The following is a 23,573-nucleotide window of genomic DNA, read 5'->3' on the forward strand; positions in this document are numbered from 1 at the left end:
TGCAGAGGAATCAGCTCTCCTCAACCCAGCATCTGAATCAAGGTGAATTCTCCTCCCAACAGATGCCCGAAGGCTGCACATGGCCAAGCCGGGCCACCGCTTGCCAATCAGCACCAGGGGCTCCTCTTTGAGGACAGACCAAGGCTTTTGGTCTAATGACATGGGCACTGACTATCAGAGATCACCAAGGCCGGGAAAAGCGGGCAAGGCTGTCCTGCTCTCAGAGCTGCAATCATGAAACTCAAGCCAGAGAAAAGGGCTGGAGAGGGAGATCTGGGTCCCTGCTATTTGTAATAATATTCTCAGCTTTTTTCTTCTTTTATTGAGATGTAATTGATATATAACATCGTACTAGTTTAGGTGCACAACATAATGATTTAACATCTGTATACATGACGAAATGATGACCCTGATAAGTTTAGTTGACCTCCATCCCGACACACAGACACAGATGTTTTTCCTGTTATGAGAATTTCAAAGATCTACTCTCTTGGCAACTTTCAAATATACAGTTAGCTTTGTCAACTGTAGTCACCATGCGGTACAGGACATCCAAGACTCGCGTATCTTATAAATGGAAGTTGGTGCATTTGACCACTCTTCAGCATTTCACCCACACGTGACCCTCTGGCAAACATCTGTCTGTTCTCTGTACCTATGAGTTCTCTTTTTTTCAGATTTCACATGTAAGTGAAATCACAGAGTATTTATCTTTCTCTGACTCATTTCACTCAGCACAATGCCCTCAAGTTCCATCCTTGCTGTCACCAATGGCAGGATTTCTTTCTTCTTTATGTCTGAATAGTATTTCTTTATATATATATACATATATATATGTATATATATATACACACATATACACACACATATACATATATTAAATTTTTTTTAATTTAAAAAAATTCTGAAAAAAGAAAAAACCCATCTCATATATATATATATATATATATATATATATATATATATATATATATATTTTTTTTTTTTTTTTTAAATTCTGAAAAAAGAAAAAATCCATCATATATATATATGGATCATACGGTAGTTCTGTTTTTAATGTTTTGGGGGAAACTCCATACAGGGCTTCCCTATGGATGCCGGATTTGCTTTCCCACCACCAGGGCACAAGGGCTCTTTTTCCTCCTCCTCCTCACCAACACTTGTTATCTCTTGTCTTTCTGAGCATAACCATTCTTACAAGTGGGAGGCGCAATCTCATTGCGGTCTTGATTTGCATTCCCCAGGTGATGAGTGGAGTTGAGCGTCTTTTCGTGTGCCCACTGGCCATTTATGTCTTCTTTGGGAAAACGCCTATTCAGCTACCTGCCCATTTTTTAATTGGATCATGTTTTTTTTTTTCCTATCAAGTCGCAGGAGTTATTTACATATCTGATAACCCCTTATCAGATACATGATTTGCAAATGTTTTCTCCCATTCCGCAGGCTGCCTTTCGTTTTGTAGATGGTTTCCTTTGCCTTGCAGAAGCTTTTTTAGTTTATGTTCTCGCCTTTTTAATTGAATTAATTAGTCTTAGTTTCGCATTCATCATCTCACTTGGAGTCCCCCAACCACCGTGTGAGAGAGGCTATGGGGAGACTGCTGTCCTCATTTTCCTGTGGTTTAGGAAGGAAGCTGAGACTCACAGAGAGGCCATGGCTGGCCCAGGCGCCACAGCTCGTCACTGCTGTAGTCTCCTGCCTTTCATTCCCTTCACAAGACTGACCCACTGATGCTTTTGGGTCCTACCAGTAGCTTGGTCCCAATCGAGAATCCCAGAATTTCAGCGCTGGAAGGGACTGATGTTTCAAATCTATGCTCTGCATCTTGTCAGCATCCAGAAATCTTCAACAGACTTCTTCCTCTGGGAAGGGAGCCAACACAGATAGAAGGGGCACAGCCATAGCCTGGGGTCTCACCTGTCTCCATCGTGCTCTTCTCCCCCATCTCTGGGGAACTCCTCTCCCATTTTCTCCCTCTCTAGCATGATCCAGCTTCCTCCAAGAATCTGAGACTAAGAAGCCAATAAATCATGGTCAAAATAATAATAATATTATAATAATCATCATCATGGCTGGTTTTTTGGAAACACATTTCATTACATTTTTAGAGGAGAGAAGACTATCAAGAGGGCATCCATCATTTTAAAAAACATATTATTTCAGCTATTTTTAAAAGCATAGTCTGAGTAATTAGGCCCTGCACCATATAGTTCCTTCCCGGACTAGGATCCAAACCACATGGGCTAGACAGACTGCATTTCCGTTTTGTGTTGTCTTTTTTCATTAAACCACTTTATTGAGGGATGATTGACATACAAAAACCTGTATCTATTTAATGAATGCAACTTGACGAGTTCAGAGATAAGTACCGGTCTGTGACGCCATCATCACCATCTACACCATAAAGACACCCATCACCTCTAAAAACCCCAGTCTGCTCTATTTATTAGGATTATTGTTATTTCTTATAAGAACCCTTAACATAAGATCTTGGGGCGCCTGGGTGGCTCAGTGGGTTAAAGACTCTGCCTTCGGCTTGGGCCATGATCTCAGGGTCCTGGGATGGAGCCCAGCATGGGCGGGCGGGGGGGGGGGGTCTCTGCTCAGCAGGGAGCCTGCTTCCCCCTCTATCTGCCTGCCTCTCTGCCTACTTGTGATCTCTGTCTGTCAAATAAATAAATAAAGTCTTTAAAAAAAAAAAAAGAACACGGGGCGCCTGGGTGGCTCAGTGTGTTAAAGCCTCTGCCTTTGGCTCAGGTCATGATCTCAGTGTCCTGGGATCAAGCCCTGCATCGGGCTCTCTGCTCAGCAGGGAGCCTGCTTCCCCTCTCTGTCTCTGCCTGCCTCTCTGCCTACTTGTGATCTCTGTCAAATAAATAAATAAAATAAAATAAAATAAAGTTTAAAAAAAAAAGAATGCTTAACATAAGATCTTCCCTCTTAAGCAATTTTTGAGTACACAACACTGTACTGAGATGAACCACCATTTTAAACTCAGAATGAATCCTCTCTAGCTTATCCTACTCACTTGACAGACAGGGAAACTGAGGCTTGGGTAGGAGAGGCACTCTCCCCAGTGAAATCCGGCTCCTTAGTAGCAAAGCCAAGTCTCCATCTAGGTCTTTGAGTCCCAGTTCTGGGCCACCTCCACAGTGCCACAGCCCCACTGTGGCCTAAGATCTGGTCGCCTGGGGAAGGGGCCAGAGGACCAGTTTCTGAGCAGCCCCTGGTCTCAGACCAGCCTGCCAAGGCCTGAGCCCCAGGCTGCTTTGATGTTCCTCTTCACGCATGTGTCTGGCTCAAATGGCTGTCCCTTTGGACGGCTGCAAGGGGCTGATTAGATGTAATTGCTTTGCCTAGAGCGAGCTATCTGCTTAATAGAATCAGCTCCCAGTAATTAGCCTGCCAAAGGCCCATTTCCCTTCCTGGAGTCCTAGGGCTTCTGGGCCTCACTTCAACCTGTGAGTGTTGGGTCTCTGCGGGCAGATATGAGATGTAAGTCTGTGGGGTTTGGGTCGGGTTGGGGCGGCTGGGAGAAAGCAGGGCTCTGGTGGTTTAGCAAGGACTCCAGGAGCAGGCCTCCCAGGAGCCAGGGAACGGAGCATTTCAAGGTTGGAGGCTCAGAGGGACTGTTCCTGACATGTGGAATGGGGTCCAACTGAACTTCAAAAGGTGCCTAGTCCAGCCCCAGACTCAGTAGATTCAGCAACCAAGTCAAAAGGCATTTCTTGCAGACCTATGATGTAGCAGGCACTGTACTAGCCCCTTGGATCCTTCTCAAGCAGCCTCAACCCGAAGGACCATTCAAGTTGTGCTTGCATACTTCTATTGACCAGGAGCTTATTACCTCCTGGACAACCCATTCCTTCTTCAGAGGTGTAGAGAAAGTTCCACCTATTTTGAGCTGAAAGCTCTTCTGCTGGCGTATCTCCCCACAGATCCCTGGCCCCTGCTAGACCACCCAGACCAAAGCTAATCCTTCCTCCCTGAGAACAGCTCCCATGCTCCGTGCATCTTTTCTCCAAGCTGAGCCTCCCAAATTCCTTGGGCTGGGCCAGGTCCATCGTGTTGGTGAGGCCCCTCGGTAATCTCAGGAATCATGGATAGGCCTGAAATGCTTCTGCTTGTCAGTTCCTCCCTCCCAGCAGGGTCAGGAACCTGGCAACTGGGACCCCAGAGGCCAGGACTCCTCTCCCAGCAAGGAGAACAGCAGCCCGAGCCAGAACAGGACGGGAGCCAGAAAAGGATGCAGTCCAAGGAATGCCTTGGTGGTGGCAGCGACCCCGCCCCTCCCTGGTGGAAAGACACCTAAAAACCTGCTCAGTGGGAGTGAAGTCGCCTCTCTTGCCCCCTCCCCCACCTGGACATGCAAGGGCTCACGGGCTCACGGGCTCACAGGCACCACTCGATACTCACCAACTGATTCATCATCCATGTGCCGTTATAATTATTGCGTTTGGTCCTGAGAACAGGCTGCCTCTGCTCCTTCCTCAGAAGCTATAAACCTGCAAAGAAGAGTTTCAAGATTTGTGAGGATGTTGACTAGATCTCCAGACTCACTTTTCTTCCTCAGCAGCATGGTGTTTGTCGGGAAAGCTGGACCATGGCTGCTCCTGAGTCTGGATTCTTGCTATGATTTGAGGGACTTGATTCTCGCTATGGGAAGGAAGCAAGTTTAGGGAACTTCTCTTGCAGCTAAAGGCTCGAAGTTAGGAGAGCCGGGCTTGAGTCCCAGCTCTGGCCCAGCAATTTGTATGGCCTGGGGGTGCTGGCTCCAGGCGCCAGGCCTGCTTCCTCATCGGACTGCGTGCTCTAGGCTTTCCTCTAGCTTGAACTATTCTGGAGCCTTGGTAAAACACAGAGGAGAATGTGAGTGCAGGGAAAAGAAGGGCCCGGAGAGGGAAGGGAAAGACCAAGACCGCAGCTAAAAATCTTGGACTCACAGCTTTCCCTCCCCCATAGATGGACAGACATACACACAGAGACACAGACACATAGACACACATGGACATACAGACACACATAGAGATACACACACACAGAGACACAGAGACACACACACAGGCACGCGCACGTGCACGCACGTACACACACACACACACACACACATGCCCCAGGCTGAAGAACCGTGGCTGGTTTTCTCCCAGATCTCTCTCATCGCCTGCTGGCCTGCCTGAGACCCCAGTCATGGGGGCTCTGCTCACTGCCCCTGCCCCAAGCATGGGGGGAGGGAGGTATTAAAGGGAGAAGGGAAAGGGAGAGAAGGGGGAATTAGTAGAAAATTGGGAGGCATAAAAATGGCAAAAACAGAAACATGAATTGCACCAGAGTCAGTGAGGGCCAGGCAGGCAACCCTGTGCTCCGCTGGGGAGAGTGCAAACCAAGACAGCGCGACCGAGAACAGCCCAGCAGTGCTGAGGGACCCTTCTGGGTGTGCGCCCCAGTGAAAATTCCTGGCAGGTTCTCAAGGACACACATGCAAAGATGCTCATCTCAGTGTGATACTCAGTCCCAGAGATGGAGGCCACCAAGGAAGCCCTCTCTAGGGGAAGGGATTCGTCAAATGCGGAGGACACCAGCTTTCTCCAGACGCAGGAAGCCAGCCTGATCCCCACAGCCACTCCGGGAAGACCACTCGGTTCTCGCTCCCACTTGTAGGAGACCCAAGTTGGTATCCAGAGCTGCTCCCCCAGCTCCTCTGCCGCAGGACTAAGAACAGAGCCAGGTGTCCACCCCCTAGCAGGACACTGTCTCCCCAACGGCTCCCAGAGGCTCTCCTTTGTGAACAGCTGCCTTTTGTGTTTGGTTTGGGCTTGAGATGTTAAACAAATAGTGTCTCTTGACAAATGCAAGCCGGCTGCTCTGGGACTGGTTATGCTTTGTAAATCCAGGCTAATCCTCCATGTCTTTCCCTCAGGAATACACCAAGAAACACCTCAGTCATCCCCGAAGCACCCCGAATCCGCTCAACCAGCCATCGGCCACAATCGGAGGCCACGATCCCCGGTGCCGCTCTCCACCAACGAGAGCCGGCTGCAGCTCCTGGACCCACCAGGCCCCCCATTCTCAGGCCTCCTCCTCGCTGGATATTGAGATCGTTCAGGGTACTCCTTCTTACAGAAAACCACAGACCCTATTCCGAGACGAGTAGATGAGTAGATGAGTAAGGCCTTACCCCTGCCTTGCGGGAGCTTATGATCTGGTAAAACAAGATGAACCAGAATGTCATGTGAAGCTGCAGTCCAACTAGTAGTGAATAGGGTTAGAATTTGAACCTGAGCTTGTCTGACTCAGGGTCAACTCTTTTACTCCCCACCTTGCCCCCTGCCCCCATCCTCCAGCCAGTGGGGACCCGGGGGTGCCAAGGACATAGGGTGGCCAAGGACATGGGATGCTGGAAAACAATGGACGAAGAGGACTCTGGGCCTCTCATCCCTCAGACCACATTCTTGGCCATTGTAGGACAAGCATCGCTAATCATGGGGCCAGATCTATCATTAACCTCGCAAAATGTCAGACAGAGGGGAATCTTTGCGGTAGGCAACCCTTTCATCCCGTAGAAAGGAAGCTGAGGTCCAGAGAGGCGATGGGACACTCCCGCAAGTCCACCAACTGTTTGCTAGTTGGCCCCAACTGGGACCAAATTCCAGGTGTCTAGACTCCCACTTCAGTGCTCTCTCCACATGCACCCTTGGACCTTAGGACACTCCCATGGGTCTTTACCTCTTTCCCTCAGCCAGGCAGGGCTTGCTTCCGTTTTAGAAGTGTCTGTTGACAGAGTCACAGAAGAAAACTGCCTTGTTTTTCTCCCTACAGACTCTGCTGTCTGTGCTCCTATCCCCGCTGACACTGCTGCTCTCTAACCCAGCAGGTGTAGGAGGCTTTAAGGACTTGGCTGGGTACTGAATGCACAACAGACATGTAGAATAACTCTGATGTGCAAAGCACTGGGTTCCCCACTGTGGGGAGGCGTAGCATAAGGAGGGTCTCCACCCTGGAGGAGATAATGAGCCAGTGGGGAAGACAGATATTCAAGAACTGACCAGTCTACCAGGTAGGAGGAATGTCTACTGAATTAGACCAGGTGCGATGGAACCAGAAGAGAGCTATTGGTTCTGATTGGAGGTAATGGGGAATGGTTCATGGAGGGAGTGGGCTTTGAGTTGGGTCTTGAAGCCTGAACACAAGTTCCATAGATAAACAATGGAAGAGTCAAGGAAGTACCAGCATCCCAGCTGATGGGAGTCTCATGAGTCAGAAGTAATGCATGAAATTCATTAGATGTGTCTAGAGCTTAGAGAGGAATGACATGGAAGACAAAGTGGAAAATAATACGTGTATAATGTTTAGTACATAATAATATGCAGCAACTAATGGTACATTTTGTACATTTATCCTAACTCTGATTGTGTCCTCTTCCTCGCAAACTAAAGTCTTAAAAGTAGTGACTAAATCCTTTTTGCACCTGATTCTTGGAAGAACTAAGGAAGCAGTCCAGGAAGGTCATGGGATGTTATAAATGAAGGGAGCATAGACACGTCCCGTCCAAACCACTCCATTTATGGATGTACAAACCAAAGCCCAGGGAGAAGGAGTGACTGGCCCGAGTACCACAGGAAGCAGGTGGAAGAGACAGGACCCCAGTGCAGGCCCCCCAACTCTCCACCCCATGTTCTCTATACTGGATCAGATTTCAGAAACTGGTCACACAGGAGGCCAGCCAGTATCGTGATTGGAGGCGTGTAAATCAGCTCTTTCTAACCAGCCCAAGGCATCCTCCACTGGAGTCACCGAGGGATTGAAAATAATAGAACATGGAAAAGTCATAGCTGAGCAGATTTTATCATTTATAAATACATGATTCATAGAGGTGCTTTCTGACATATGACTCTGGGCAGAGGGTGAGGCAACCCCATGAGGGGACGTACATGCAGGTCCCAGGAGTCCTGGACAGAAGGGGGTGAGATAGGCTTCTAGATCTTTGGCACTATCCCACACAGGTCAGGGATGAGCTGATGGGACTCTTGCCTGCAGGACCCAGGGCCTATCAGAAACCTAGACTGGCACTGGCCTGGTTCCCCCTGCCCTAGCCAGTCCCCCTTCCTGAAGAGAAGAAAGGTAGAAGGGACAGGAGAGTAGACCTAAGCTGACTTCCTGGGCTCCATGGACACTGGGGACCTCCTATGCTCCCCTGCCAGCAGGTGTCTTGATCCCATACATATGGGGGCTACAGGAGAGACCGAGCCATGGGACATAAGTCTTGGCCCCCCTTCACTCCCTGTGTGGCTATGAGCAACCCCCTTCCTCCCCTCTGGGCCTCAGTTTCCTCATCTGTAACATGAAAGGATCAGGTTAGCTGGTCTTTAAAGGTCCTTCTAGTTCTGAATGCTGTGAGAACAAGCTTCACCATAATCAATAATAAATGCCCTGCCCCTAAAGAGAGCTTTTTCCTTTTCCCAAAGCTCTTTCACTCATAATATCACCTTTCATCTGCACAGCAGTCTGGCCTGACAGCCAGAAGTGAGCAGACCCTGGACACACAGCCCTTCACACCAAAAACCAGACCAGTTGAGCCTTGCTCATTTAGATGGGCTTGGGGGAAACTGGCTTGGGGGGCAATTGTGGCCAGGAGGACAGAACCTAACTTGCGCCCTCACCTCTGGGAAGCCAGGAAAGGCAGCGCTTGTCTTCCAGGAAGCCAGGCAATGCCAGAGGGGGGAGGGCCTGCTGTAGGCTGAGTTCATGGCCAAGGGTGCAGAAAGTTTGTATCAGATCAAAGACTCTAGTATAATTAGCTACTCCATTTACAGGTGAAACAAACAAACAAACAAACGAAAAGCAAACAAAGAAAAAACTAAGTCTCCAGGAGTCATTATGGAGAAGAGAATGGGTTTATTTGGAAGGCAGACTGAAGGTTCTTCCAGCTGAACGATCTTGGACAGTTCTCTGCACTGCCTTTCGCCTCAGTTTCTCTGTCTCTAAAATGGACAGGCCTATGCATACCCTTCAGGGTTATGGTAAGACTGGAAATAATAAATGTAACCTGCCTAGCCTGGCACACAGCAGATGACTGGTACATTCTCTCCGAACGAACGGCTGAAAGAGGCAGTGGGGTTGGTAGTTTTTCTTGAGAGGCACTGAAATGCCTGGCCGTGCGGGGTCGGGCGAGGCCAAGGGCCAACGATTCTCCTGCTTCTGGATGGGCTGCGTCCTCCACCTACCCTCCGCCAGGGGCCCTGGGGCCTCTTCCCTGTCTTTCCTCCTGGCCCATGCCAGGGTCCCGTGAACCACTTTCTGACCCTCTTTGGCAGTGGGATTTGCATTCCGATCATTCTGCTTACTCAGCCCGTCCCTGTCTGGAGCTAAACAAGGCCTGTGGGATCCTCTGTGATGGCACCTCATCGAGGAGATAAGGAAGCGAGACGCAGAGAGGGGCAGCGAGGCCTCATCTGAGGTCCCACGGCCCGCCCCTCCTCACTACCACTGCCACCATGTTGACAAAAGAAGAAACTGAGGCACAGAGAGGCTTCCTGCTTCCCCCCAGGCTAAAAGACTGGTCTGGGCCTCCTGGTCTGGGCCACACCTGCCTTTTTTCAGCTGGATCCCTGTCCTGTTGGGATGCTCCCCTGTTGGGATCCTGCATTATCTCTGGCAGCCCAGCCTGGACCACTGGTGCAGGACTGGGGCTGCGGAAGTCAAGAGAGCGCCACAGCCTAGAAGGAAGAGAGGAGGCGAGCCTGGGATTCAGCACTACTGGCTTCGGCTGCCAGCCTGGGCTTTCTCAGCCAGTTCCAGGAGCCGTGCTGACCTGGGAAGGGTCACATTTCATGAAAGCAGGGCTTTCCCTTGGGTGTCGGCCCTGGCCTGCCCAGATCCACGGCTGTGCCCTGCTGTTTCTAAGACTGGTGCTGGGAGGGGGGTGTGGCCTGGGCGGAGGGAAGCATGGCTGAGTCCCGGTGCTGGCACTAGTTCACCGTGTGTCCTTGCATGTCACTTGACCTCTCTGCACCTCAGTTTCCCCATGGACATAATAAAGGGCAGGACAGCAGGACCCAAGGTCCCTTCCAGCGAAAGCATGCTGTGATTTCGGTGGAGATGGGGCGGGGGGAGGGGGGCGCGGGCGGCGGGCGCGGGGAGGGGGGACGGCTCTCTCTGCCTGTTCCTTTTTCCCTTCCTTGCTTTTCTTTTTTCCGTCGTCGGTTTATCTCTAGCAACCCAGGTCTCCCTGTCTCTGTCGCTCTTTCTGTTTCCATCTTTCGCTCTCTGCCTCTGTCGCTCTGTATTTTTCTGCCTGCCGCTTCTTTTTCTGTGCCTGTGAATCTACCTCTGGCTTTATCTCCTTATCTGTCACACCCCCCTGCGCCTCTTTTTCTCTCTTTCTCTGTAGTTACAGGCGATTCTCTGTCTAGTTATCTCTTTCCCTGGGTCTCTCTCCTTCGGTCCTGCCCCGTCTCTCCGCCGCTCTCCCTCTAGCTCCCCCTCCTCCCCCTCCGCCAGCCCCCCTCCTCCCTCCCTCGGCGCGTCTCCCCAGTCCTTATTTGGCTGGGCGGGAGGGCCGGCGGGAGGAGGCGGCCTGCGGGCGGGGGGCGGGGGGCGGGAGCGGGGCTGGGCGGAGGAGGGCGGTGGGTGGTGCTGAAGGGACAGCTCCGCGGCGGCGGCAGCGGCGGCGTTGGCGGCGGCGGCCCCGGGGCGCGGAGCGGGTGCCCGGCTTGGGGAGCGGCGAGCGCAGCCATGCCCCAGGCCGCCTCCGGGGCAGCAGCAGCGGCGGCCGGGGCCGGGGCGCGGGCCGGGGGCGCCGGGGGGCCGGCGGCGGCTCGGGCGGGACGATGAAGCGGCAGAACGTGCGCACGTTGGCGCTCATCGTGTGCACCTTCACCTACCTGCTGGTGGGCGCCGCGGTCTTCGACGCGCTCGAGTCGGAGCCCGAGATGATCGAGCGGCAGCGGCTGGAGCTGCGGCAGCAGGAGCTGCGGGCGCGCTACAACCTCAGCCAGGGCGGTTACGAGGAGCTGGAGCGCGTCGTGCTGCGCCTCAAGCCGCACAAGGCCGGCGTGCAGTGGCGCTTCGCCGGCTCCTTCTACTTCGCCATCACCGTCATCACCACCATTGGTAACTACTCGCCGGCGGGGGGCGGGGACCCGGGGGCTGGGCGCCGCGTCCCGGGGTAGTCCCGAGCCGGCCGGGGCTGAAGGGATCCCCTCCCGAGAGGGTCTAGGCGCCGAACCCCGCGCTGCCAGAAACCCGAGTTCAGCCTGGTTTGTCTGCTCTGCGGGGACAGGACTCGGGGGAGGCGTCGATTCCTGGCTCCGGACCTGACTCTCCGGCCGGGCCAGCCCTAACTTGTCCCTGCCAGGCTGCGCGAGGGCCTCAGGGGACTCTGAAGTGTGTGAGAGGGGCAGGAAGCACCGGCGGAGGCCGGGGAGGAGGGGTGTGGCCGGGCCAGGCCCTGGAGCAGAGAGCTGAGTGTAGAGCGGCGGGGAGCTCGCGACTCCGTGTCCCTGGCAGATGGGCTTCCGCACCTTGGCGTGTCTACACCGGCTGGGGCTCCAGGGAGACGTGTGGATGCAGTACTCTATGGTACTTCTGTTTACTCTGGGTGCTTAAAACACCCTCTAACTGCCTCTGTAAGTGCTGCTTGGAGTGTGTGTGTGTGTGTGTGTGTGTGTGCGGTGCGTGCGTGTGTGTGTGTGTGTGTGTGTGTCCAGCTCCCAGAGTTTGGGCACAGCCAGCCAGTGCCTTTAATTTTCTTAGGACAGCAGATTTGGTGCTGGAAGCCAGATCCAGCTCTGTCTGCCTTCTCTGCTGTCCCGGGAAAAACAGTCACCCCGCAGGAATGGCCTCAGTTCCCTTCTCCAAACAGCGGTGCGGCAGGCCACACACACACACCCAGACTCTCTCACAAGATAGGCACAGGAACATGTACACACAAGTACACACACACAAGCACACACAGGGCAGACACAGACACACACACACACAGCACACAGCACACAAATGGATGTTCCGGAATCTCCAGTCTATTCGGAAGTGTCCAGATAGGAGTAAACTCCTCCCGGCTCCCAAGACTCTGATTCCAGCCCAGCTCCATCATTTTTCCCGCTATATGACCTTGGGCGAGTCCCTTCTCCTGTCTGGGTCTCAGGCTCACCTCCAGACCATGAAAGGTTGGCTAAAATGATCTCAAGCCTTCTGCCCAGGGCTGGAACGCTCCCAGCCCACCTTCCCCCAAAGCCCATTGGGATGCCTCCAGGCCTCCATCTTTCCCATTTCTTCTCTCTCTGGTCCCTCTCTTTGCCTTGGCTGAGCTCCCGGGGGCTCGTCGCCACTTGGCATAGCCCATGACAAGATGGCAGTGTTTTCCTGGGAGTCCACAGAGGTTGAGGGGGTAAAAGGCAGGACTGGGCACTGTTCCTGCAGTCTATGCACTGCAGGACTTCGGCCCAAGGCTCCACTCCTCTCTGGGGTTCAGGGGGAACTCTGTTATGTAGTCTCTGGATTCCCCTCTTAGAAGAAGAGTAAAGGGCCCCAGGAGTGGATGTGGCCCCAATGGGGGCACCTCTGGGTCCTGTTGACTCTGGTGTTTAGGGCAGAATAGTCAGACTCAGACCTGCCCAGAAAGCAGCCTCTCTCTCCCACTTCCCTGCCACCTGCCAGGGTTTCAGGAGCACTGAACAGTGAGTTAGGTCTTCCCCCTCCCTCTTTCCACAAGTGGTGCCTCTGGTTATGTGTCCCTTTTCTCAGTCCCATGGTCCCTAGCTCCACTGTAACTTCCCAAACGACCTTGCCTCCAGCCTTATTCCCCATGGAACAAGCTCCCTGCAGACAACCCTGCCAGAAAGAATCTCCCCAGTGTGCAGCTCTGGCCATACCAATACCCTCTCAATGGCTTCCAGCTTCCCGTGGAATCTGGTCCGTGCTCTTTATCTCAAATTTTAATGACCCTCATCGCTGGCTCTAACTTTATCTCTGACTTCATTTCTCACTTCTTACTGACATGATGCCTCCACTGCAGCTGTACTATCTCCTGAGAACACCTTAAGTGTGCCCATCGGGCACACCTTTTTCTCTGTCTTCTCTTTGTCTTGTCCAAGCTAACCTTCCAGGTCCAGCTCAAATCCCACTTCCTCCTTGAAGTCTCCCAGACCATCCAAGGCCACCGCTCTAGACAAGTGCAGGATGCACTGTCGGTACTGCCAGGGTGACACGGTGTAGGCTTTCTTACATGGTTATTTACATTTTAGGGGATGTATTTTGTCTCTTTAACCACACTGCAATTAACCTCTGTATGGGCAGGGCCCTGTGGTTCCCATCTCTGTCCTCCCAGCGCTGGCACAGGACCCGGCGGCCCACATGAGCACTCAGAGAATGCTACTGAGGGGGCTGAAAAAGCATCATCCTGGCCCAAAGTGCATATAGTCCTTACCCAGACAGATGCTAACAGCTGGGGATAGAAGCAGACAGAATGCTGTTCTGGTGATATTTATTGCTATAGCGCTGGGCAAGAGGAAAGACCACATCGAAGCACCACCTGAGTTCTGTGGGGGCCCCAGAAAGGCACTGCCCACTTCCTGCCCCACCTAACCAGCCCTGGCTTTTTGTCACCTCTCTCTCTGGCTACACCATCTGGCTGGAAATGTCCACAGGGCTCTGCTCTAAGACAAGCTTGCCTGTGTTGTGATCAGATGGCCAGAAGGGGCCTTGTATGAAACTGATGGCGACCCAAAACCCAGAGGCAACAGCCTCTGTCCACCTGGCCCCTCTGGGAACCCCAACGGGTCTCCTGAGGCACCGGGACTCACATCGGGATAGAAAAATGATAGCACCTGCCACTTAGTGATCCCAGTACACACTCATCTCATCTCCTGATTCTCAGCCTTCACTGCTCAGAAAGTTGCTAGGGCGGGTATTATTAGCTCTGTTGCACAGATGAAGGCATGGAGGGAAAGGAGGGAAGGGGACTCCCCCAAAGTCATGCAGCTGGTGAGCAGCAAAGTTAGAGCCTCAAGCTAGGTCTTCTGACTCCAAGCCCCGTGCTCTTTCCCTGCCGGTCTCTTGGCTGCGTCTTCTGCCTCCATATGCTGTGAAGCCCAGAGCCAGCTAAAATTGGCATGGCCAGGACGTGCTCAGTGATGCCAGCTCGCAGGGTGCTCTAGGGCAGCCCTGATTGGTTGAGGGTCAGCAGGGTCTGAGTTAGTCATTCACCTGGTTAGTCACAGTCTCCATGGGCTGCAAGGATTCCTCCAGCTCCCTCATCCCTGGCCTCCCAGCCAGGAAACCCTTCCTTTGTTGTGCCCTAAGTTCATCAAACGCAAATGGAAACTCTTTTCTGGGAAAGCTTAACCTCTCTGGCTGTTGAGTCATTAAACTCCTCCGGGGCCCCAGCCCCATCTATTCATAGCCCAGAGGCTGTCAGAGCTGGGAGGGGACTCAAGATCAGCCAGGGCCGCCCCCTCCTCTTACAGATAAGGAACCAGAGAGGTGACAGGAGTCACACAGCTAAGGCTTAGCCAAACCTGATTCCCAGGCCTCCGCTCCTTCCACTTGTTCAGGATGTCTCTTATTATTATGAACAGCAGGGACAGCAACAGTAACACTAGCAGCCACCATTCGTGGGCTACTTTTTGTCAGGCTCTATACGCTCTCATTGGATTCTCTCGCCAACCCCTCAAGAGGGGACTTATTACCCCCATTTTTCTGCAGAGGAACCTAAGGATCTACGTGCAGATGACTCACCCCTGACCTTGTGACTTGAATGCATAGCACTGCCCAGATTCAACGGAGCCTCTTTGACTCCCATGCCCTAGCTTTCCTGCCCGTTCTTTCTCTTCTTCAAGAACTCAGCCCAGACCCTTGACCGAGGAGCCAAGGCTTGTCTTGTCACCCAGGCAAAGCCCTTCCCAGGAGAGAGCCTCTCCCTCCAGCATGCTTTCGCCAGCTTGCGACTCCCCTCCCCCACACCCTGGCCCCTGACCAACCCAGACCACGTGGCAGAGCTGAGCCCAGCACCAGGCCCTACCTGAGACAGCCACAGACTCACAGGTGCTGTTCTCCCATGAGGGCCCCTGTAATCCTTGGGGCTCTAAGGCAACAAGAGGCTGGGTGATTGATTAGCTGATGGAGCTGGGCAGAAAACCTTCTGTTCTGCTCTCTCCTCAGCTCCCGGCCTGTTCTCTGCGGAGCACAGTCTCCCATCACCCACCATGTGGCCTGGGAGTCCTTAGATTGTGAAATCAAGAAGGCAGTTCAGGAAGGAACCTGCACTTTTTACATCTTTCCAAGAAGGAGGAAAGTACAGGAGTGACTGGTCACCCAATACATCCCAGTATCCTCAAATAGAAGAGTGAAGGGAGACATCAGCAACCATTCAAACACCTAGAGAGGGGAGTGACTTGCCAAAGTCACACAGCAAGTGGCGAGCATAATCCTGATTAGAACTGAGGCCTTTGGGTGACCCCACTGGAGTTCTCTCCATCTCCCTAGCCTGTTCCCCTCACCACCCACCATCTCTCTTAGCACCAAGACCTCTGGTTGCTTTTTACTCTACTATTCCCTGTCCTCTGTTGACTTGCTGGGGTGGGGTGGAGGGACAACCAGCCTGGAACAGTTCTACTGCCCACTCTCAGTCAGCATTTCCTTCCTCCGTGCCCACAGGCCACCCCTCTGCTTTGACTACAAAAGCCTTCTCTGTGGTGTCTAGGGAGGGAGGCTCTGGCTTAGAAGCCAGAGTGTCTGGGTTCATCTCTCAACCCACCTCTCCACTCACCTCCCCAGACCCCACCACTAGTTATTTGATCTTGGACAAGTTGCTTAGTGTCTCTGAGCTTTGTTGTGTCATTTGCAAAATGGGGAGAATAATATCTGCTTCCCAGGATGAAATGGACAATAGAAAGGAAGTGCCTGGTACAGAGTCCGTATTTCATAAGCAATATCAGCAATGATCAGTGTAATTAACATTATTGTTCATGCATTATTACTATTACTCCCCCACAGAAGGGAACTTCTCCATTTCCCAAGGATTACCGAGACCATGGATATCTCTGGTCCCTCTTAACAGGTGGGGGACGGTGGGGTTGGGGACCAGAGGCTGCCACACCCTTGTCTGTGTTCTCCTAATGCCATTCCCCTAACCCAGGCTTTCCAGATCCTACCCATGCCTGGAGTCTGCCTGAGATCCAGGCTGAGGGGCGATGCTCCCTCTCCCTGCAGAAAACTGGTCAAGAACAGTGAGGTTCACATTGGTAGGAGAACCCACACTGGATTGGAGCAAGGAGGCAAGAGTTCCAGCTCCACTTAGCTCAGTTGCTGGTCCTCTGTGACCCTTAGTTTCCTCATCTACAAAGAGTCTGTATTTGATGAGAGGTCCTTCTGACTGTCATGCCTCCTACCTACATGTCCAGTTCCCATGCATCACGGTTAGGGGGTGGAGACATGGAGGGAGTGGGGGCGAGAAGAGGACCAGAAATAGAAGACACACGCCTGGTCAGAGCAGGGACAGAACAAACACAATAAGTATTTTCGAAGAAAACATAAACAAGCACAGACGAGTGTAGTGCAAATCACCACTATAAACAGCTTTCAGCTGGTAACACAAACGGTGAATCTGTGAGTTGATTTTGTAATAAAAAAAAATGTAGAAGTGATTTCCCTGCGTCAGTCAGCAGCAAGGGAAGAGACCCAGCTCTGACAGAGAGCATTATCAGAGACCCAGATAGACGCCCTCTCACGCCCCACCCCTGCCTTGGACGCAGGGAACTGACGTGTTGTCTATTACACATTGCTGGGTGTCAGGGGCGCTCCTCACAGCCTGCAGTCTCACTGCTGCCCTGGGAGGGCTGGCCTTCTCATTCTGTCACCATCAAGGGAAGGGAAGCTCGGAGGAGTTCGAAAATTGGCCCAGGACCTTACAAATATAGAACGATTGTGCCAGAGTTTCCACCCAGGGCTGTAGGGAGTATCTTTTCACAGAGCCATGCCCCTCCTCCCCTACCCCCCACCCTCATGGAGTCCCTGCCATCCCTTCCATATGAATGTCACAAATGATGCTGGATGGCGTAACCAGGGTCCATGCAGGACACTCAGCTGTGGCCTCAGCGTCAGGATCTCTCACCTTCAAGAGTCTTTTGCCCAAAGAGAAATCAGAATTTTAGCTCCGACCCTCTGATTTTAGAGAGTGGAAAGGAAAATTCAAATGAGAGAAAGGGCATGGTCAGGCTATACTTAACGGTTCTTCTTGGAGCTGGCCTTGAAGCCCTGTTTAATGACAACTCCCTTGGTGTTCTTGGGCCCCCCCCCCCACCGCCCTCGCAGGCTCTTAAGGAAGAGATGGCTTGCTCTGCTAGGCCTGGGTCTCCTCCTGAACCCCCCGTTAGCCTCTGGTCGGCAGAGAGCTACCTGACAAATGCCTTTCGAGACCCTTGTCGCTATGGAGAGAGCAGTCAAGGGTCCCAATGATGCCACCGCCTCCCAGTTTGTCCACACTTCCTCGTTGTCCACAAACTGCCCCTGGCTAAGGCAGTTCCCAGGCAGCTCCTGGGGACCCACCCCTCACCCCATCCCAAGCTACAGCCACAAGTCACACCTTCACCTGCCCATTTTCCAGAGCCGACCTCAGCGGCCGGCTACCTAGAGCAATCCACTCCAGTCCTCCTGGTCCTGTGGCCTCCTGGGATCCCTGCCAGGCTGGGACCTAGCTCCCACCCTCCCCCTCCGCAAAAGCAGACTCCTCGCTGCTCCTGTTTCCCCTCCTTCCTTCAGTGACACACAGGACCCCTTTGTGAGGGGGCACGTGGCTGCTGGGAATTCAAAGCAGGAGCCTGGCCTGGAAGCTAGAAACAGGGTTCTTTCTCTCCTCTTTTTTTTTTTTTTTTTTTTTTAAAGATTTTATATATTTATTTGACAGAGATCACAAGTAGACGGAAAGGAAGGCAGAGAGAGAGAGAGAGAAGCAGGCTTCTTGCCGAGCAGAGAGCCCGCTGTGGGACTCGATCCCAGGACCCGGAGATCATGACCTGAGCCGAAGGCAGCGGCTTAACCCACTGAGCCACCCAGGCGCCCCTCTTTCTCTCCTCTTAAATAAATCCTTCCGGCTCGCTCTCTCTCTCTCTTCTGCTGCCCCTGAACTTGTGAGAGGAGCAGACGCTTCCGTGGCATGCCTCAGTCTTCCACCTGCACAGAGATGTTGCTCAGGTGAAGGGAACAAGTCCCGCTCAGCAATGTGGGGACATTAATGCTTTGCAAACACTGCTGTGCAGGCAAGGATGGGGTTAATCTGGTTTAAATGCAGATTCTGAATCAGGAGGTCTGGGGTGAGGCCGGAGATTCTGCATTTCTAACAAGCCCCCAGGGGCACTGATGCTGTTGATTCATAGTCCACACTTGGAATATCGAGGAGACCTGACTTTGGAGAATCAACTTGAGAAGTGGACTGTGGTTTTAGGAATGAGAATGTGTAGAGGTGGGAAAGTCCCTAGGAATCTGGTTGTGGACTATGAGAGCCAGAAGACTCAGAGCTGGTGAATCCTGACTCTGAGGCTAGAGAGGGGCTATGGCTGGCCCCACAGGAAGTGGGAAGTGGAGGCTAGGTGAGGCACAGGCTGTGTGATCACGTGGGTGGGGGGAGGGAGGAGAGCAGTGAGAAAGGGCTTGCCCCATGGAGAAGCCCACAAACGGGTCTCTGCTGTCCTCAAATGTCCTCCATTCCTCTCCATCTGCCAGGGAAGCTCCTCGGGTCCATGGAGAAGGGGTGCCCCAGAGATGAAAGGTCCAAGAGGAAAACTGGCTTCCACCCCCAAGTCCCAAGGGGGCAGTGCAACCTCTAGTCACCATTAGAAGAGGCTCACTTCTTCCTTCAAGAGGAGCCCCCAGCTTCCCATGGGCTGGGATCCAGACACCAAAGGCCCAGGGGGTCTCCAAACCGGTGGTCCTTTGACCACTAGATGCATCCACTCAGTTGCCAGCAGTGGTGTGAAATGCAGGTGGCAGAAGGAACGCCAGACTTTAAGAGGGTCATCAACAAACGGGGAACAGTCAGAGGAGGGGAACAGTGTGTCACATGAACGACACTTGGCAGGGACAGGTGTGGAGAGCAGGCATGGTGCCTTCAAATATCTGTTGGGTTATTGCAAGATAGAAGAACCAACCTTGGGCTGGTTGGGCCCAAGGGGTTGAACCAGCAGCAGTGGGTCAAGTCCACAGAAAGACTTAATCAAGTTGAAAATAAGGAGAACTTTATTTAGGGGTGAAGCTGACCAAAGATGGACTGTGCTGCCTTGAGAGGTGGAAAGCTCCCCATCACACGAAGCATACAAGAAGACACTGGGTGGGCAAGCTGCAGAGGATACCTGTATCCATTGGGGTTCAATCAGAGAAGCAAAATCTATAGGAGAGCTGTATTAAGAGACGTATTACAAAGCTTGGCTTATGTGATAGTAGTGGCTGGTAGGCAATTCTGAGATCCAAAGAGTAGACCATCAGGAAGCTGGAAGTCTTTCTAGCATGGGCTGAAGTTGCCGTCCACAAGCGGAATTTCCTCTTCAGGGAACCTTCAGCTTGGCTCTTAAGACCTTTCAAATGATTAAATCAGGCCCACTCAGATTATCTAAGATAATATAAAATAATCTCCTTTACTCAAAGTCAGCTGATTATGGACTTTCATTACATCTACAAAATGCTACACACCAACCCCTAAATTAGTGTTTGATTAATAACTAAGGGCTTTAACCTAGCCAAGCTGACATGTCAGAAAGATCATCACACTACCCATATATCAGACTGGGGGCTACAATAAATGGCTTTTAAGATTCTTTCCAACCCTGAGATGTTTTGATTTCTTGCTCTTCAAGGGGGCAGCCTGGTGAGTCCAAGGACCCAAAGAGGGACCCCCTGCCAGCGCCTCAAAAATCATTGAGGTCTCCTGAGTACGAGGCACTATACTTGGCATGGAAAGAATAGAAAACGAAGACCCAACTCCTTCCCCACGGAGACTCTGGTCCAGTGGAATCCAGAAACCACAGTTGAATGTTATTTATAGTAAATCCCAGTAGACGCTCCAAGTAGGGGTCTGAGAAGTCTTCCTGGGGCAGGTAGCCCCCGAGAGAGCTCGAATGAGGAGTGGGGACTCTAGTAGGTGATGATGGGCAGTGAGAACTTTCTCGATGAGGGAACAGCATGGGGCAGGCTGAGGGGCATGAGTGTGTCCAAGGAAAGTGGCAGGGGCCAAGGTGGACCCGTAGAGGGGCAGACTTCTGGACTCTGGTGGGTGGACCTGATTGCCCAGGTGCTGGAAGAGGGAAGTGCGCCCCCACCCTGTGCCCTCCTGCCTGGATCCCGTGACCCACAGGTGCCCCCATAACCATGGTTGAACCAGTGGATCACTTCAGTCAAATAGCAGGTGCCTCCATGACCTTGGTTGAACACTTGGAGGTGTCCTCATCACCCCAGCTGAACCAGTGGGTGCCCCCTGGGATTCCAGTTGAACCAGAGGAGGATGAACCTGAATCCTGACTGTCTCCCTTCACCCTTGCCTTGGTCACCCAGAAGACCTCAGCCCCCAGGGGAAGCTTTTCCTCCCACACTTCCTGTTCTCGGTCACAAGGCCACTCTGGAGACCAGAGCGAACCCAGGTTTGTGGATGGTAGGCAGGAGCCCCGGCGGCAGCACTGAGCTGAACCAGGCAACACTGTCGCAAGACACGGTGTAGATATTTCCTGCATGGACAACCCCAGACCCCAGCTCTCAGACCCCTTCATCTCTGTTCGAGGCTTCGCAGCTTGGCACGGACTCAGTGTCCCTGTTCAGGAATGTGTAGGGCCTCCTGACCACAGCCCCAACACAGAAATAACCATCTCAGAAACATCCGGAAAGGCACATTCCAGCCCGCCAGCCGCAGGACTGTCTGGGGGCTCTCTCCAGGGACCCAGACTGTCAGGCCCCAGTAGAGCAGCCCAGAGAGAACTACGCCAGGCGCTTAGGCAGGAAGTGGCCCTCTCCTCCGGGACAGCCCTAGGCCTCCTGCTAGTGCAGAGGAGCTCCCCGTGACCTTGGGGACTGGCAGCTGCAGGCAGGAAGGAGCCTGAGATTGCTGCACCAGAGGGCCCTGTCCGGGGCTGGCTGTTCATCCAGATCTTAGACCTGACATGGAGCAGCCTCTCCCCAGAGAGCCGGCCTCAGTTTCCCTGGTTGGGAGCCCAAGGAGGTTTCTCTGGGCAGAGCTTATTCCATGCCTCACCTCATTCAGTCCTCATGGCCACGGCCACAGTGGCACTACTGCAATGCCCATCTTACAGACAAGGACCCTGAGGCTCAGAGGGCTTAGGGAACACACCCAAAGGCCGATTGCTGGCAAAAGGCAGAACGGGGAGTGTAAAGCTCGCACAGTCCTTGGCTTATAAAGCATTTGGTCATACAGTGTCTCTTCCAAGGCTTCTGGTGACCCCGAGGCATAGGTATCATTCCTCCTACTTTGCCAATGAAGAAACCAGAGAGCGAACGAAATCAGGTCACTTCCAGCGATCCCAAGGTGGTGATGTGGGAGGAGGAGTCAACCCAGGACCCTCCAAACCTAAGTCACGCCCTCCCCATGGAACCTGGGGGCCCTCGCCTCCTAGACCGTGGCCAAAGTGGGTTATTCCCATGGCACGGGTGTAGGGGCATTGCAGAAGTGCACGTCAGCCTAGGAGGCACACTGTATGGGGACACTGTATGTCACAGGGTGGTCTTAGTATCCCGCAGTCGTCAATGCCATCTTTCTGAACAGGATGGGAACCCAAGCCTAAAAATGAGAACACAGCGATGGTTCTTAGGAGTGGCCAGTGAGGGATGCCTGGGTGGCTCAGTTGGTTAAGCGGCTGCCTTCGGCTCGGGTCATGATCCCAGCGTCCTGGGATCGAGTCCCACATCGGGCTCCTTGCTCATCGGGGAGCCTGCTTCTCCCTTTGCGTCTGCCTGCCATTCTGTCTGCCTGTGCTTGCTCTCTCTCCCTCTCTCTCTGACAAATAAATAAATAAAATCTTAAAAAAAAAAAAAAGGAGTGGCCAGTGAGTAAGAGAGGGGGCTTTGTCAGGGACAACTCGGGCAAGTCATCTGCTCCTCCGTGTGCAGAGGGACAGGAAAGATGGCCCCTGAGCTCCCGAGTAGGACGCTTTTCCCAGTACCAGCCACTGCTTGGAGCCAGAGCTATGGGTGTCAGGGCCTGGCCCTAGGACTCCATTCACTGGGCCTTAGAGGCCCAGAGGCCTGTAAGTTTTAAACATTCCCCAGGGGAAGGGAACCTGCAGCAGGCTTGGGAAGCACGGAGGAGGAGAGCGCTTGTTAGAATCCGCATTCTGGGCTTGCCAGCCAGGGGCTAGCGTTTTCTTTCTGGGTTTCCTTGGTACTTAGGAGACATTCGAGGGGCAGCTAAGGAAAAAAATCTTTGGAGTTCATAAGCCAAAGCTGCTGGGGTGAGCCAGGTGGCAGACACAGCAGGAGTCAGCGGATGCCCCTGGGAGAAGGGGCTGTGCCCCCCACCCCCCCAGGTAAAGGGGACTGAGAGTCTCAGTGGGACCCTAGAGACAGGTTCCATCTTCAGAGCTTTAGGTCTCAGACTGCTCTTGACCCCAGGGAAGGGGGTCAGCCTCAGCGAGACCCCTCGGCCATGTGAACATCCTGGGAACAAATTAGGGACCTTTTGGTCTGGCTGAGCCAGGTGACTCCCTCTTCAATATGACCCTGCATCACGGGTTTTCCACGGGGAAGGTGCGACGGGGTAAGACCCTCTGGGGCAGCTTTTGGTTTTTGGTCCCCCTCTAGGCAGGGCCAGAGAGAGAGAAGCCTGGACCCAAATTCAGTTGCAGCCCTCCCCTTGGGTGTCATGCCCAGCTCAGAGCCCCAGACTTGGAAGCACTCATCTTCCCTAACACCATAAAGGCCCCGAGGTCCCCTGCCTGTCCCTCAGGGTCAGCCACCAGATTCACAGAGGTGGGCTGTGTGTCCTTTCCCAGAGCCATGACTAATGACTTAGCTTATTGCAGCTGAGCTAAGGAAAGTGGGACACATGATCCCCTCCACCGTTTCTCAGCTCTTACCTTCGTGGGAGACCCATAGTAGGTCTCATCCCCCACCTGCCCTGCGAGAGATTGGGCGGGTGTGTCTAAGTCCCTTACAGCTCTGATGGTCTCTGTTGGACCTCCTCGTGGCCTCTGCTTCCAGCCCCTCCTAAGAAGCACACTACCCAGGATTATAGTCTTGTCCCCGCTTCACCCCATTCTGGCTGAGCCCTGGAGGGACTTCCTCTGTGTCCAGTCCCAAGAATAGAGCTCTGTACAGGACCTCCAAGTCACCCCTTTCGGAAAGAGAGCGTTTCTGACCATGGCCAAGGTCCCGCTTATCAGCAAGAGCAAGTCCACTGCCCCAGCCCCTGGGACAGCTGGAATGCCGGAGCCTCCCACCGGAAAGGGCAGCACCCCCGGCTGGCAGCTCCCATGGTAGTCGTGGGTGGGGTGTGGGAGGCAACCAGGGTCTGAGAGCAGGTTGACCCCAGCCAGCGCTGTCTTACGGGGGATGGGTGCCCTGGAGAGAGGCTGCAGGCACCCTTC

The 23,573-nt window shown here is 53.2% G+C and overlaps 1 protein-coding gene and 1 long non-coding RNA gene across 2 annotated transcripts in view; one reads left to right on the forward strand and one right to left on the reverse strand.

The window, feature by feature from the left end:
• Positions 1-1,515: 1,515 nt before the first annotated feature.
• On the reverse strand, positions 1,516-10,968 carry LOC125109633 (uncharacterized). The gene is made up of 2 exons (XR_007130313.1): positions 10,881-10,968; positions 1,516-2,012 (listed from the first exon to the last, which is right to left on the reverse strand). It is a non-coding gene; the product is annotated as an uncharacterized LOC125109633 (long non-coding RNA).
• The window catches only part of KCNK3 (potassium two pore domain channel subfamily K member 3), a 38,681-nt gene continuing 25,323 nt past the window's right edge, over positions 10,216-23,573 (forward strand). The window contains exon 1 of the mRNA XM_047746747.1: positions 10,216-11,109. Within this exon, the coding sequence (XP_047602703.1) occupies positions 10,827-11,109 (283 nt within the window). The 5' untranslated portion in view covers positions 10,216-10,826. The remainder of the gene's footprint in view (positions 11,110-23,573) is intronic.

The sequence above is a fragment of the Lutra lutra genome, chromosome 9 (genome assembly GCF_902655055.1).
Source record: "Lutra lutra chromosome 9, mLutLut1.2, whole genome shotgun sequence".
Classification (NCBI taxonomy): domain Eukaryota; kingdom Metazoa; phylum Chordata; class Mammalia; order Carnivora; family Mustelidae; genus Lutra; species Lutra lutra.